The 17042-nt window shown below is 47.4% G+C and overlaps 1 protein-coding gene across 5 annotated transcripts; it reads right to left on the reverse strand.

Moving 5' to 3' along the window:
* Positions 1-65: 65 nt before the first annotated feature.
* On the reverse strand, positions 66-17042 carry KAT5 (lysine acetyltransferase 5). Of its 5 annotated transcripts, none has more exons than XM_077329435.1 (14): positions 16885-17041; positions 16729-16795; positions 13008-13076; positions 11557-11693; positions 11046-11225; positions 9695-9775; positions 8964-9038; positions 8607-8690; positions 7217-7306; positions 4318-4458; positions 3676-3769; positions 1807-1966; positions 1556-1637; positions 66-935 (listed from the first exon to the last, which is right to left on the reverse strand). In XM_077329435.1, exons 1-14 carry the CDS (start codon positions 16894-16896, stop codon positions 801-803), a joined length of 1407 nt encoding a protein of 468 aa, XP_077185550.1. In that variant the 5' UTR covers positions 16897-17041; the 3' UTR covers positions 66-800. The 5 variants fall into 5 exon arrangements, with proteins under 5 accessions (XP_077185550.1, XP_077185535.1, XP_077185560.1 ...); XM_077329420.1 differs by having other exon boundaries at positions 8607-8855; XM_077329445.1 differs by lacking the exon at positions 11046-11225 and having other exon boundaries at positions 8607-8855.

Below are 17042 nucleotides of genomic sequence, written 5' to 3' on the forward strand. Positions count from 1 at the left end.
TTTATAAGAGATGTGATCATAATCCCATAAGAAGCAACCACGCACAAGGGGAAATGTACACAAGATTTAAAACACTTCATTAATTTATTCTGATTACAGGAGCTGGGGGGGGGGTCCCTCTCTTAGCTCTCCAACCTCTGATTCTCAGACCTTTCGGGCTGACGGGATACAGGAATTATTTTCCGTAACCAGGAAGTGCTCCAGTGCTGAAGATACTCCTCCGTGAGAGCAGCAGAATGCAGAGGCTTCCCCCCCCCCCCCAAGACTTGCTCACAGAGCAGTGCTACGACAAGGTGCCAGCAGGCTGCTTCTGCCCTCGAGGTTCATGGAGCAAGAGCAGCCCTTGCTGTTCACCTTGGGCTCCTGGGCCAAAGCAGAACGGTTTTACCTGGGAGCTGCAGCATAATTCTGTCTGGAAAAGTGGTGCCGGCGGCAGCTTCTCCACTGCAGAGCATTATGGGAAAGTAGCCGGTTCCTAAGAATTTTCTTCCTCCTGAAGCAGGATTCAAAGTTCAATCACTGGCCCTCTGTAATCTCTGTCCCATCAAGTAACAGCATAGGAAGAGAGGAGGATATACTGTTCTGTGCTTTCAGAATTTCTGTACAAAACAGACATACAGTCTTATGTACAAATGGGCAGGCGAGAGCAGCTGGGCCTGGTCAGCACTGCCTGTGGTTCAGGGCTGGCAGACAAAATGTCTTTCAAGGAGCGTTTGCACTTTCTGCCCTGGCCCTTATTGTCCTGGCATGGGAGGGTTTGTCAACAGTCACAATTCACTTTGCGGGATCAGGCTCCACTTTCACCACTTCCCCCTCTTGCTCCAGTCTTTGGGGGTGAAGTGCAGACACTTGGAGTCGATCCGTAAGATCCGCTTCAACATGGCACGCTCGTGTCCGTCCACTATGTCCTCTGAGAGTGTTAGGATATACTGGCCCTAGAAAGGGAAATCACCACAAAAAGAAAAAGATAAGAACCAGTTTTCTACTCTGCTGAGAACAACAGAGACACACCCCTCCCCCCAAAAAGCAGGAGTCCAAAACAAGCACATGGAGAGGAGTTGCCGGCCTGGTAGGTGGACCTCCTAATGGCACCTGGGTTTTGGTCACTGTGTGACACACAAGTGTTGGACTGGATGGGCCACTGGCTTGATCCAACATGGGATTCTCTTACTTGTTAATGACAAAGCCACAGCTATGGATTTGACAGGACTCAGGGTTTTGCATAAGGGTCAGTCTAGTACAGTGGTTCTCAGTCTGGGGGTCAGGACCCCTTTGGGGGTAGAACAACCCTTTCACAGGGGTCGCGGCAGGGTGAGCAGCTTGGCTGGGGTGGGGGGGGTGCCACCACTGTTGCCGTTCCTCCTGAAGGCACCCGCCAATTTATAACCAATTGATATACAATCCTGAACTATGGATTTTCACACCATTGGTCAGTTTGGGTTTAATTTCTGTGAAAGAACACTTGCATAATTTTACGGTTGGGGGTCACCACAAATTAAGGAACTGTATTAAAGGCATTAGGAAGGTTGAGAAGCATTGATCTAGTGGCTGGTACCTTGTAGTAGTTGATGAGGTTAAGGTACTGTAATGTAGAGATGACATCTTCCTTCTTGATGCTTGTGATTTCACTGATTTCACTGGAAAGGGGAGGAAGAGGCCAATATTACCATCCTAGCAGGCACCAAGGTGAAGCAGGGGGCATGTTGGCCATTTCTGAGCCCTAGAAGTGGGGCTTCCACCCTCCCTGTATTTTAGGACTTGAGACCACCATAGCTCTTGTCCAATACTCTCCTTTTGGGCACTCACTTGATAGTGATCTGTGGACGCTCCCCGTTCTCCGATTTAAGATTCATGAGGATTTCGAGAATAGTTTGGGACCAGTAGCTGCGGTAAGACAAGAGCCCCAAATCTGACAGGGGCTTTTCCGGTGTGCCCGTCTTCCCTTCCACCTTGGATAACTCATAGCCTTGGTAGGGAGAGAGGAGAGAGAGATCCATTTCAATGGGCTTACTATGAAATTCACTAAGAAGAAAAGGTTGATTGTACATAATTGGGGGGGAGAGGTTTGATTAGTAGATCTCAAACCTTGAGAGTTAAAAATGTTGGTGAAGAAGCCCACTTAACATCCAGCTTGATACAAATGAGTAGTAGCGACAAAGGAATACACAGTACAGTCAAGTCAGGACAAAAGGAATGCCTGTGCATAGACTAGCGCTCCCCAACCTGTGGGCCGCGGACCACATGCGGTCCTTTGACTAATTGGAGGTGGGCCCCGAAGGACGCCTTCTCCCCCCTCCCCCCCGGCCCTTTACAACACACATCAGGTGTCATTGTCTCCCATCACTCCCAGATGGAACTATCTCGTTGCAGAGAAACAAGCTCAGGGTTCCCATTGATTTGTCATTGTCATGAGTTAAAATTTCCATGAAAATAAAACGTTCCTTATGTTCATTGTTGTGGCGTGTCTGTATCTTATTTTGAAGGGATGTTTAAACATTACCATAGCGATCAGAGAGCGTTAGGGCAGTGGTTGAGAGTAGAGGGGTAAACTACCCCCCCCCCACCGGGCCTCAGTAAAATTGTCAAGCATTGAGTGGTCCCCGGTGATAAAAAGGTTGGGGACCACTGCAATAGACCACAATAGGTGACTGTTGATCTCATAGGACACCTATGATTTTCAGGCTACTGAAGATCTCAAGTCGTGGTGAATGTTAGAAGGGTCCTTGTGGCTGTGCTGACATTGTTGAAGAAATTGCACTGAAGGTCTTGGGACCAAAATGTATGTATTTGCATATTTCATATGAAATCTTCAAGCAATTATTGCCTCCTTCTGTGCTAATAGAATCTTCAAGCAATTAAACAAGACTCTGGTTTGAAAATAAGGACTTAATTTCATTTTATTAGTAGTATGCTGTGGTCTATTGCACAGGTATTCCTTTTGTGCTGACTTGATACAAAGTGAGTAGTGGCCAGTGGTCATAAAAAAATGAAAATACATCATGGATAGACATGGTTCTTGGAAGAAGTGAGAAAACCCGTCTGGGGAAAATAACTGGGAGTCAACACCTAAGGAGAGTTGCTGAAGTTCTTTATGAAACTGAAGATGTTTATTTTATAAGAAGATAGGTGCAGTCTAAAATAAGGCTTTTCATACTAATCAGGTATTCCCTATAAAGATGATGGTACCAATACTTAGAGCAAAGCAGGATTTTTGCTCTGTTCAGTTGCATATCAATGGTCGCTGTTCCCCATCAAGAACAGATATCTAAACAGTATGACATTTTACATATCACAACAGCATTGCTCACAGCAATATATGAAACACATCCTTTCGTATAAGCTATGGCTAAACCTGTCACTCAAAGCCACCAAGAGCCAACTTAAATAACAAATGGAACAACTAGAAAAGCAGTGGGTCTGAAAAGATTATCAGGACTGGACATTAGCAAATCTCCAAGATGAAGGTGTGGAACAGTCTCAAGTGCACTCTGGTGTGCATGATGCTTTAAACCTGGTTCATAAAGAGCATTTTTAGCAGCACGATGGTGAGGAGATACCCACTGTTACCCTCTTAAGAATGTCAGTAAGAGCAAACAGAAAAATTACCAGTGCAATCGGAGAAGGGGTGTAACAAGGGCTTACCATAAAACCTGTTAAAGGAAAGCTTCCACTTACTGAACTCAATTAGCAATTTGCCATAGCCTCGTCTCTGGTAGGGGGGCAGAGTCAGGATACAAGCCACATTGTAGTCCTCTGTGGATTCTTTCTCCTACATAGATAGTGGTGAAAGAAGCAGCTATGCTGATTTTTTAAATCGATAATTGATAATTCCACCATCAATTACAAACAACCCATTTCTTTATGTCCAACAGCAGTAGCTCAGGCTAATTGTGGCTAAGGAAGACTTCATACAAGACATCTGAACCCTCAAATCTGATGCAGAATTTACTAGAATGAGGCCTTCAGCTTCCTAAGTTTGTAGCTGCATCAGCTACAAAAAAGAACTTGGAAGGGAAATGGCAACATCTGGTGAAATATCTGCATAGCCAGATACAGCTCAAGCTAGGCCGAAAGAGATATATTGTGCTGTGTCATACTCCATGAGTAATGAACCTTTCTGCAACAGCCTCCCTCCATATACTTCCTGTTGTCTTCCCCTGCAACATCCCTTGCATTGTTTGCATTGTTAATGCCATGTCTAGACTTTTACCCCTACTTGTCTCTACAGAGAAGGAACGGGGAACTGGGAAGAAACTCAGTTCTTAAAATCACATCTAAGTAGGCTCACATGGTACCAACAATCCCTTTGAACGTTACCTTGGAGAAGTAGCCGACGATGTGGAAACCCTTGCTGTCGTACTCTGTCATGACGTAAAAGAGAAAGGGGTCTGTGTCATAGTAGAGGGTCTTGTGGTCCAGGAAGCATTTTGCAAGCAGGCAGAGATTCTGAGAATAGCTCTACAAGAAGGTGGGAAGCAGAACAGCCATGAAAAAAGTGACCATTCCAGTGGAAGGAACACTCAGGCCCCTTGGCCGTCTTTGGAGAGAACACTGAGTTACTCCAGACGACTATCATTAGCCAAAGTGGACAGGATGCTAGCAGCAATGAGGCCAACCACTTGGCCACTAGACAGGCGGTTCTCAACCTGGGGGTTGCGATACCTCACGGGGTTGGTTGACCTTTCCCGGGGGGGTCGCCTCTGCTGTAGGGGTCGCAGAGCAGCGGCGGTTGAGAACCGCTGCACTAGACCCATACCCATCGTGGCTCCTAGAAACAACGGACATTAGAATAGGGGCAGGAAATAATCAACCTCTCCTTCTCAACGGGAGAATTCCCGGAAGGATTAAAAGAGGCAGTGGTGTGTCCGTTGCTCAAAAAACCATCTCTGGACCCCGTCTTGCATCTAGCCTTTCTGGTTGAAAGGGCTGCTGCAGACCAAATATGAGCATTCCTGGAGGAAACTTCAGTCCTTGACTCATTTCAGTTGGGTTTCTGGCCTGGCCACGGGGTATAAACAGTGCTAGTTGCCCTGATGGACAACCTCCGCCGCAAGCTGGACAAAGGCGTGTCATCAGCATTTAACACAGTCGATCACAAGATCCTAGCTCACTACCTTGCCAAGATATGGGGGACAGCCCTCAAATGACTGATTTCTTTCCTCCTGGGTTGCAGACAAATGGTAGCAATAGGAGAGAATCTAGCTGTCATCAGCTCACATGTGGAGTCCTACAGAGAGCAGTCCTCTCTCCTATTTAACACCTTCATGCGCCCTCTTGCTCAGCTGGTATGGAGGTTTGGGTTGGGTTGCCACCAATACACAGATGACACCCAGCTCTTCCTCCGGATGGATGACCGCCCTGATTCTCCCCCAGAATCCTTAGCCAGATGCCTGGAAACAGTGATGAGGTGGCTCAAGCAGAGTCTGCAGCTCAACCCTTCAAAGACAGAGGTCCTGTGACTGGGTAGGAAGGGACCAAGCGAAGAAGCGTGCTTACCCAACCTGGATGGAGTGCATTTAGCAGTAGCCCACTCCACCAGAAACCTGGGTGTGATCCTCGATGCCTCCCTTTCCATGGAGACACAGATTACGAGAGTAGTGCAGCAAGCCTTCTACCACCTATGCCAAGCTACTAGCACTCTACTTGCCCCCAGAACACCTAGCCACAGTGATCCATGTGACAGTCACCTCTAGACTGGACTTCTGCAACTCGCTCTACGCAGGCCTACCCTTATCCTTGATTTGGAAACTATGATTGGTTCAGAACACCATGATCAGGATTCTCACCAGATTCAAATGGGTAGCTGTGTTGGTCTGAAGTAGTACAATAGAATCAGAGTCCAGTAGCACCTTTAAGACCAACAAAGCTTTATTCAGGGCGTGAGCTTTCGAGTGCAAGCACTCTGATGAAGAGCGCTTGCACTCGAAAGCTCACACTCTGAATAAATCTTTGTTGGTCTTAAAGGTGCTACTGGACTCTGATTCTAGGATTCTCACCAATACACCATGGAGATCCCACGTCCAGCCTATACTTCAGCAACTCAACTGGCTCCCAATTGAATTCTGGATTACGTTTAAGGTTTTGGTAATTACCTTCAAGGCCATACATGGTCTGGACCCAATGTACCTGAGACCATCTCTCTGCCTATACCCCGAAAAGGAGCCTACACTCGCCACCGCTAACTGGCTGGTGATCCCTGGCCCCAAAGCAGCATGTCGGACCACAACAAGGGCCAGAGCCTTCTCTGTCCTGGCCCCCACCTGGTGGAACGAGCTCCCTGAAGAGATCAGGGCCCTGCTCAAACACCCACAATTCCACAGGATATGCAAAAGAGAGCTCCTCCACCAGGCATTTACCTGAGACTGACCAACCCAACAACATCCACTGGTCCCCCCTCAAACAGCCCATCCATAACCTGAACCAATCTGACTTCCCTGGGGAGGGGTCTGTTAAGGTTGTCATTCCTGTTAACATATTGTTTAATCAAACCTGTTGTAATTCTGTTAATCTTAGAAGCACTGTTGGAACTGTTGTTGTGTTTTGTTATGACTGTGTTATATGTTTATGATGTTCTATGTAATACCCTGAAACGTTTTATGTAAACTGCCCTGAACCGTATAGGAGAGCGGTATAAAAATCTAATAAATTTCTGGGAGCAAGAAACTGGGCTGAGGAAATCCTAGTCCATCTCAAATTCAAGAGTAAGCATTTTATTTATTTATTTATTTGATTTTCTTGGCTTTCCATGCTGCACTGTGCTTAGAAATCCAAGGCAGGCTCATAGGGATCTATGTATGTCCCCCCCAGTTCTGAATGAATTTTTCAATGCAGAAAAGGAGAAACTCTGCAAAACTGGGGTGAGGTCAAAGTCCTCTATGGTAGGGGTAGTCAACCTGTGATCCTCCAGATGTTCATGGACTACAATTCCCATAAGCCCCTGCTAGCGTTTGCTGGCAGGGGCTCATGGGAATTGTAGTCCATGAACATCTGGAGGACCACAGGTTGACTACCCCTGCTCTATGGATCAGAAGTCTGAATGCTCGTTGGCTACAGAGTGGGAGCTAGGAGAATGGGAAGGGGCTAGGTGATAACCGGCCTCAGATTTGCCACCAGCCGCCATGAAGTCATTTCTCCTCCACCTTATATCATGGAGTCAAGTTCTCAGAATCTGAAGGTCCCCACCACTCAATGCCACCCCTGCCCAGTCCACACTTACTTTGTTCTTCCGCCCATCGATTTCAAAGAAGGAGATGGTCCCTTTGCGGTAGATTTCATTCCCGGGCGGATGCCGCAGGTCACATTTTGTCTGCAAACATAAGAATTGCAGGCTGAGTTTTCCTGAAGGAGATCTCTGGCCGAGTGGTCTTTCAAAACCGGCTGTTATTTCTTGGCCCAAATGGGGGAGGCAACTTGCCATATTGGAAGGCAATACAGAGTTTTCCTGGGGACATTCCCCGTGGCACATCACTTGCCACACTTGCTCAAGTCGATCCTCTTTCTGTGATGTGCCTACTCTCTGACTGCAGCAAAAGACTGTGGTCTAGATGGGCCTTCTGACCTCTTGTAATTGGAAGAACAAGCTCCAGAGGTGGAAATTATCTTACGTAGCAAAAGAAATACATCAAAGAACAAAGAGGAAAAGGCCGCAGATTGTGCACAGAGCCATCCTAAGAGCCCACGGCACAGCCATCATCTGCCTCATACCACAGTTTGAAAGGGAGCTGCCATCCTTTCCCTGTTATGCAATGGGATAGCTTTAATTAGACTCAGGAATAACCAAGCACCTGAGTATCACAGAAAATGGCAATGTTTTCCACAACTTATGGATGTTTAAACTTAGAGAAAACAAGCTAAAGCAGAGATCAGCACCTGTCCTCACTTTTCATGTCCTCCTCCCCCCATAAAGGCATCCCTCCCTAGAAATCCTTCTCAGTAGAATCAGGTGAAAACATGTGGTTCACCAATCCAAGTATGCCTATTTGGAACACTACTGGTTATTAGTTTGTCTTTGACAGTTTCATTTATGTTCTTTACAATGTGTTATCATAGTGTTTAAATAAGAGGTGACTTCCCCAAGTATTCTTGCTTGCTACTGGAAAGGCTCTTTGATGGTCAATCCTCAGGGGTGGGTGACATCACAGTTGGGAGGGAGACCAACAGGGGCGGTATATGAATGAATGAATGAATGAATGAATGAATGAATGAATGAATGAATGAATGAATGAATGAATGAATGAATCGAGGGAGGGAGGGAGGGAGGGAGGGAGGGAGGGAGGGAGGGAGGAAGGAAGGAAGGAAGGAAGGAAGGAAGGAAGGAAGGATCTCTTTCTCCCCCTATCACCACACAAGATCAAATTGAAGCACTGGCCATCTAGAATTGGTGGTGGTATTCCTGGACAACTGTTCATATAAACCATGTCTTGGAGAATATACTGAGAAAGACAAATATGCTCAATGTTGACTGGGCACGGGGGAGCGATAACAGTTCAGTAGGTTACCATTTGCAATGCAGACGGACCATAGTAAGAAAGAAATGTTCCATACAGTCTCCTCCTTCCTCCCGCCTCGTGTACAGCCCATGGGAGGATGGTGGGAGCTGTACGTACCAGGTGTCTTTGGAGACATTTGAGACTCTTGACATACTTCAGGCAGAACTCGCACAGGTAGAGGACAGGCAGGGTGGTGAGTTCCTGTGGGTATGGTGAGAAGTACCAAGGCTTCAACCGGTGTCGGCCAAGCTCAATGCACTCAATGTTTTTCATGCGTGTGATGATGTCATCGTGGCTGCGATCCGATACCAAGCTGCCTGTCATGCGTGGGGCTGAGGGGATGCCGTCTGAGCTGTCCTGCGAGTCCTGCTCACAAGCGGGGAGATATTTTTCACAACCGAAAAAGAGCTGCTTTCTTCCAGCCCGGGACACCTGGCAAAGCAGGTGGGCAGAGTCGGAAGCCCCGGCACTCACCTCGTCTGTGCCGAGGCAATTGGACTTCCTTTTCCTGCCTGGCTGGGCAGCCACTGCTCGGCGGGCAGAACCATTCTGGGAAACAAGAGGGCCAAGGAAGGCATCAGATGCAGACAAACCACTTCAGAAGGGTCTCAGCTCAAAGCTCTCCCACTGCCTTTCCCCTGCTCACACAGAAGTCAAGTCAGAATGGACCTCTATGGCCATATGGCGCTTTTTTTGTGCCAAGGGAGGCAGCCTGGTCCATCCAGCGGCCTGGTATCCATTTCCGAAGGTAGTGCAAATATCAAAGCAAGTCAGCCCAGGAAGGTGCTAATTAGACAACTAGCTCTAGGAGGCTCACCAAGTGAGTGGAGACATCAGATACAGAAGAAAACACCCCCTCCCTCACTCACTCACACTCACACACACACACACACACTAGGGTCCTAATTAATATGACATGAGAAACTATCTTCTGCCCCTGAAATATGGTCATCACAAAACCGTTGACCATGAACAAAAGCCATGTCAAGAAATGGGCTTACCGTTACAGTCCACAGCACACCTGCCCACACCAACAGTGTCCCACACAAAAGGATTTTGGCATTACTTTTTTTTTCTGAGCTGACACTACATCCAATTCCTATTCCCCCTAGCTCTTGCCAGGCCCTTGCTCAGAGCTGTAATTCCCAACCCAGGCCCAAACATGCAGCCAAACGCCAGCTTCTATAGTCTGTGTGGCAGCTGACCTGGGGGAACACGGACGCCTGTGTAGTCTCTGTCGGAGCAGGGATGGGTGTTGCTGGAGAAACCACCTCCACCTTTCGCTTCTGGAAGAGACCAAAGTAAAACGGGTTCTTTTGTGCTGCCCATCCCCCCACCCCCAATGTCCCCTCCTCCTCCTTCATCTCTTCCCACCCTCCTCGGAGGACACAATCCCACTTGCAAGATATCCAAGAGGTCAAGGCAAGGACAATTAGTGGCGGGACATGGTTCTGCTGGAGTTGGTCATGCAGGGATCCCCCTCACAGCTACCATCCGAGTGAGGGGTGGGGAGACTGGCAACAAGCAGTGTCATACAAGGGGATGGATTTACATAGGGATCTCACTAGCCTCCACTCTTGGAAACTGAAGCCGCCTCAATATAGCGACCTCTTGCTAAGCATCTTGAAAAGGAGCAGAGCTGCATTTTTCTCCTACTCCTGCATCTGAGAAACAGACTTTTCTGCAACAGAAGGTGTCTTTCGTTTAGTACTTTTGTCTTTTTCTCTGATACTGGGGACTATTTAAACAAGGATACAGCAGCTCTTCACAATGCAGGGCCAGAGAATATTTATTCAAGTTCACGTAAAAATAGCCGGAGTCCAGAGAAAGGAGTCCAAGGGTGCTTACCTCCCAACTCCATGTTGTTTGAAGCCAAAATCCCACCCCCTTTGGGCAAAAGCTGCGGGCCAAGTCAATGCAAAATTCTATGGCATGTCTATGCTACAAATGCTGATCAGTTTCAAACTGGCTTAGTGGTCAGGGCTCATAGTCAAGGAATCTTGAGGGCTGCAGCTTTGTAAAAAGATTTCCAACAAAGAATTCTTTGCACGCCGGACAACCACAGATCCTACGGATTCCTTGTGGGAGCCATGGCAGCTACACTGGTTTCAAAAGGGGTAAAATATATCGACCATTCAATAAAATGCAGCAAAACCGTATCTAAGCTGCACTTAGCGTGAAACTCCAAGGTCTCTTACAGACTTTGGATCTCAGGTTAGATCCATAGATCAGTTTGAGCAACACGTTAATAGGTCCTGTGGTGCTTTAAATAAGAGCACCTGTGGAAATGTGCATGGTGCCTGCCACGATGAGTTTAGCGGGTTCTGAATTTTTTTTGCTCTACGGGGCAAGCCCTGCACAGCTATGGTTTGACATGGGAGGAAATAGAATGCCCTCAAGGTGAAGGCTATCATGCCCCAGGGCTCTCCCTGGAGGCCTCCCTTGCCAGCCCAGACCTAGCCCAACCCCGCCCAGCTGGTGCGGCCTGCTGAGAACTTGCCGGGTAGACAAAGACACAAAATGAGCGAGCCGGGGCGGCCGAGCGCCGGTTCGTACCGTTGAACGATGGTTTGGTTGGACGCAGGAGCTGGAGGAGAGGGGTTGGTCGGGCGAGCCGGGGACGGCCTCCCTCTCTTTAGGTAGGTTAAAACGGAGGGTTATCTGCACCGGGATGGGCAGGGTTTTACCGCTGGATGGAGTTGCGGCTGGTTGTAGAGACAGATCCAAGGTCTTCCTCTGAGTAGGGAGGAAGACGGGTGTTATCAACACATGGGAAAGAGGCAGGGCTGCCACTCTGGGGAAGTATGCGGGGGTCACCGTCCCCACATGCTGCAGGTGAGGCAGCAAGAGAGAGAGAGAGAGCACAAGGGCCAAGACCAGAAGAAAACCACCAGTGCTTCTGAAGGCCCCGTTCTTACGGCATGGAAGTCTCTGTCTTTGATCCAAAAACAGCTGAAAAGCTGGAGATGGGGCATAAGCACTCTCTCCCCCCAACTCTGTCAACAACCCTCCCACCCATCCTTTCAAAGCATCCCTCCCTCCCCGTGAGCCCACAAGCCCATCATACCACATCACGTTCTGGAGAGCTGGGTCGGGATCCTGGCAGCCCGTTCTTGGTAGGGGTCTTGGCCTCTTTTTTGGGGAACTGGATCTTCTTCAGGTCCAGCCGGTCATGTGTCACCCATTCATCAAGACGTTTGTTAACTGCATAGTTAAGACAATGTATATCTTTTTCCTGATTTTACAGAAGCATGTGATGACAAGAAAATCTTCCAGGGCCCTTTGTTAATTGACAAGTCCCCCTGAATCCACCAAGTCTTTTCAGTAGCCCTTCTGAACCCTCCCCATTCCATCTGAACCCTTCACAATGGCTGCTATTGACCTATGACTGATCACTGTAATTCTTTCTAGACACACACACAAAAGCAAGGCACCAAGGGCTATAGCCAGGAATCCACCATTATTGTGGGCCTTAAAGGTAAAGGTATCCCCTGTGCAAGCATCGAGTCATGTCTGACCCTTGGGGTGATGCCCTCTAGTGTTTTCATGGCAGACTCAATACAGGGTGGTTTGCCAGTGCCTTCCCCAGTCATTACCGTTTATCCCCCAACAAGCAAGCTGGGTACTCATTTTACCGACCTCGGAAGGATGGAAGGCTGAGTTAACCCTGAGCCGGCTGCTGGGATCGAACTCCCAGCCTCATGGGCAGAGCTTTCAGACAGCATGTCGCTGCCTTAACACTCTGCGCCACAAGAGGCTCTTGTTGTGGGCCTTAGTAGCCAACAAAACATGTGCTGCTTCCCAGACTGTACCCAACCTCTGTGCTTCAAAAGTCTTCCAAGAGCTCCAACATGCAATAGAAGGTCAGGGCCAATCTCAACTACCTCCAGGGCGGCAGTTTGTCTGTATTTTGCTAAACAGAGAGACAGCTTGGGATGTGTGTGTGTGTGGGTGTGTGTGCGCGCGCGTGCGTGTGCGTGCTTGGATAGCCTCCAAGTACCTTGCAACACTGTCAACCTTGCAATACCTTGCTCTCCTCCTCAGCATGGTGCATGGAGGTCATGAGAATAGCTACAGCTCATCATGAGAGGGATGTTTCCCACTGTGAGCACATTTGCAGACTCCTAACTGGAAGGCTGCAGCGCTTCTGGTGATCTGGCTGCACCATTTCATCACACAATTTTTACCCTAGTCCAGGGGTGGCCGAACTGTGGCTTTCTGGATGTCCATGGACAACAATTCCCATGAGTCCCTGCCAGCACTGGCAGAGGCTCATGGGAATTGTAGTCCATGGGCATCCAGAAAGCCACAGTTTGGTCAGCCCTACGTTAGTCACAATCACACCACACTATCCATATGAACACTACCACCCTAAATAGAGTCAGGTCCTTCTAAACCCACTAACTTCAACGGGCTCAGAAAAGTGTAATTGCTTATGGTGCCACTATAAATCTTCACTTTCACAGCCTTTTCTAGTTCAGCCTTATCCCTTTTAGACTGTCCCAGTTGTCCACTCACAATCAATGTAATGAACGTAGAACAGTTTCCGACCACTGATGTCCTTGACACTTAGGATTTCAGCCAGTGCTGCAGGAGGAAAACAAAGTTATGTTAGGGGAAGCCAAAAGAGGAGTCAATATGGACAGGGGGAAGGCAAGTCTCTCAGGAAACCATTCTACTGCCATAGTAAATCATGCATAACGGTGTGCTCAGATGCTTTTTCGAGACATGTTCAAAACCCTGCTCAACCATGTGGCTAAATGTGCGAGCTACTCTAAAACAAGACTATTAAGACCAGCTTGCTTTGCCTAGACGCAAGAGATATAAGTTTAGAAACTAAACACAGCAAGCAGTGGCAAAGGATTTTAATGTCTCACTGTACCTCTTTGGACTAGGCAGGATATGTTTCAATGCCCTAAATAGGCCATAGATCTGATTTGTATTGCCAATTTCCCTCCTCCCAGAAGTATGATACTTCTTAGTAGTAGCTTTGGAACTCAGTTCCAACACACAATGACTCACATTTCTGTCTCGCCTCAACACAGATTAACTGAATGTCAAATATTAAAAGAAAATTTGTATAATATGTATTATGGTGCTCTTACAGATATTGCAAGAGTTACTAAGGGTTATAATGGAAAACGTTAGAAATGTTAAGATACAAATGCATTGCTTTATCATATGTGATGAACCTGTCAGAAAGCAAGGAAATCTTGGATTATGATGCATGATAAGATGCAAAATATATTGAAAATAATATCTGTATGTTATTAAATATGGTACTAAATATTAAAATATAGGCATCACTATATAGGCATCAAGATGAAAAAAAGAAACCCTGCCACATTGGTCAAATAAACTGAACAAATATGCAACAATGGCAAAGCCTTCAGGGAGAGTGGTATATAAATATAAGAAATAAATAAATAATAATAAAATTGATATATTTGATACACAACAGATCAACAGAAAATGGAGTCCCATCTTAGGTTGTATCTATCGGTAAAGCAACAGAAAGAAACAACTGACAGCATATAGAAACTTTGACAGGTTTGAGAACTGGACTAAACTGAGAGCCAATTTGGTGTAGTGGTTAGGAGTGCTGACTTCTAATCTGGCATACTGGGTTCGATTCTGCACTACCCCACATGCAGCCAGCTGGGTGACTTTGGGCTTGCCCCGGCACTGATAAAGCTGTTCTGACCAAGCAGTAATATCAGGGCTCTCTCAGCCTCACCCACCTCACAGGGAGTCTGTTGTGGGGAGAGGAAAGGGAAGGCGACTGTAAGCCGCTTTGAGACTCTTTTGGGTAGTGAAAAGCAGCATATAAGAACCAACTCTTCTTCTTCTTCTAAAATGAATCTCAATAGTGAAATGTAAAGTTCTGCATTTAGGTAGGAAAAATCTAATACATCATTATAGGATGGAGGAGACCTGTCTTGGCAGCAGTATGTGTGAAAAGGATCTAGAGGTCTTAGTAGACCATACACTGAACACGAGCCAGCAGTGTGACTCAGTGGCTAAAAAGGCAAATGGAATTTTGGGCTGTATCAAAAGAAGTATGGTGTTCAGATCATGCACTGTTATGGTTAGGTCTGCTCTGGTTAGGCCTTAGAGTACTGTGTTCAGTTTTGGGCACCACAACTGAAAAAAGATGTAGCCAAACTGGAGCAGTCTAAAATAGGGCAACAAAAATGGTGAGGGTTTGGAGACCAAAAGGTATGAGGAAAGATTAAGGGAGCTTGGTCTGTTTAGCCTGGAGAGAAGACTACTAAGTGGTTAATATGATAGCCATCTTGAAGTACTTGTAGGGCTATCACAGAGGATGGAGAAGAGTTGTTTTCTGTTGCCCCAGTGAGTCAGACCAGAACTAATGGGAATAATTTTGGCTAAGCATCTGGAAGTAGTTTGTGACAGAGCGGATCTCCAGTGGAACAGGCTTCCTCAAGAGGTGGTGGGTTATCCTGCTTTGGAAGTTTTTAAGCAGAAGCTAGATAGCCATCTGACAGAAATGCTAATTCTGTGAATTTAGGCAGATTGTAAGTGGGTGGGTGGAAGAAGACTGTGTTGGTGCTTGGCTTTTGTGGCCCTTCCTTGCATGCCCAGGGAAATGCCAAACAACATTTTGGGGTTGGGAGGTGAATTTCCTCCAGGCCAGACTGGCTAGGAATTCTGGGGTTTTTATTGGTGGGGGGCAATCATCTGGGCCTGGTGAGCAGGTAGTTGTGAATTTCCCACATTCTGCAGTGGGTTGGATTAGATGAACCTGGAAGTCCCTTCCATCTCTATGATTCTAATAAATAATTTAAAAATATATACAAACCTGTATCAAGACAACAAAACAAAATCCAGTGGCACCTTTAGGACCAACAAAGATTTATTCAAGATATGAGCTTTCGACTGTAAGACTCTTCCTCAGAGTGCTTGCACTTGAAAGTTCACACCTTGAATAATCTTTGTTGGTCTTAAAGGTGCCACTGGACTTTGGTCTTAAAGGTGCCACTGATTTTGTTTTGTTGTGCTGCTTCAGACCAACACGGCTACCCATTTGAATATATCAAGACATTTCTCTTCCCCAGCATCTTGGTCAAAGTTCCTTGGAAATGACTTTGAACAGGCCAGGTAGGGAGTGAGATATAAATACTTAAACCAATACACTGGAAACAAGAGCCATTGACTTAGAAAAAGTGCAGGACCATAGGACATGATAGATATTTTCGAAATTACACCTGGGGCACAGAGGATAAAAGATTCCCCCACCCACACTATCTCATAATACTAGAACCCTGGGGCACAAAGTTAAGTAGATAGGCAACAGATCCAAGGCAGACCAAAATAAATACTTTTCCTCTCAGTTAAAATTGCGGAATTCATTCATAGTGGGTTCAGGAATGGCCACAATCATGGATGGCTTTAATAGGGAACCCTGCTAAGACCGTTTATGCACTGGAGGTTTCATGCTGGGCTGCAGGCTGGAGCTTTAGTTGTGGCACGTTGCCCCACCTCTTCCTGCACCCACATGGAGGAGCATTTGGCCTGGTGCACCTCATCCACCCCCGTTCTGTGCTCCTGACAGGGGGGTGGGGCAGTGAAGGTCCCAGTGCATAAACAGTCTAACAGACTCAGGGAGAATAGTTTCAATCGCTGTAAGAACCAGAAGAGTTGTGGAGATGCCAAAAGGAACCTCCACAAGCTAAGATAGTAAACAACAAAGCATAGGGTTGCCAAGTCCCTTCTGGCCATTGGAAGGTGATGGGATGGGGTAGGATTGCCAGATCCAAGCTGGGAAATTCCTGGAGATTTAGGGATGGAGCCTGGGGACCTCAGTGGGCTACAATGTCTCAGAGTCCCACTCTCCAAATATCCATTTTCTACAGGGGAACTGATCTCTATAGTTGTAATTCCTGGGGATTCCCAGGTCCTTCCTGGAGGCTGGGATCCCTGACACTACGAGGCAACAAGAGAAATGCTTTGACAGCTAGTCAGCCGCTTTGTTTAACAGGATGATGGGCTAGATGGACTGTTGGCACCTTTTATACCTTGGCAGGAACAGGGAAATGACAGTTCTGGTCTCGTTTACCGGACTGTTGCAAAGGCCGCTGAGATACCGCGGCGGGCGGAGCACCTTGATCACCAAAGGTATCCAAATGTAAAGGCAACCTGGCGACAGCCACTATAGCTCCTCCCCTTCACGCTTGTCCCCGCCCATTCCTCGGGTTTGGCCCCACCCCTCACTCACGCCACTCGTCCTCGTTGTCTTGGTTACGGCGCAGCACAGGGAGACGGCAGCCCTCGGTTACCTCCTCCTGCAGGGGAGACAGAGGAAAGCTTGGTGGTGCCGGGTCGTGCTCCGACGGGCCTTCTCCTCCCACCCCCTTCGTGGCTCCCCACTCACCACCTCCGCCATCTTGGACCCTCGCCGTTGGCCGCGGCCTTCTCTTCCGGCGTCTACATGAATCGCTTCCAAGCCAGCGAGAGCCACTTCCTGTGTCAGCCTGAGAGGAAAGTGGACGATTAAAAAAAAAAAAAAAAAGGGAAGCGGCTAGTCGACGG

Source organism: Paroedura picta, chromosome 1 (genome assembly GCF_049243985.1).
Source record: "Paroedura picta isolate Pp20150507F chromosome 1, Ppicta_v3.0, whole genome shotgun sequence".
NCBI classification, from domain to species: domain Eukaryota; kingdom Metazoa; phylum Chordata; class Lepidosauria; order Squamata; family Gekkonidae; genus Paroedura; species Paroedura picta.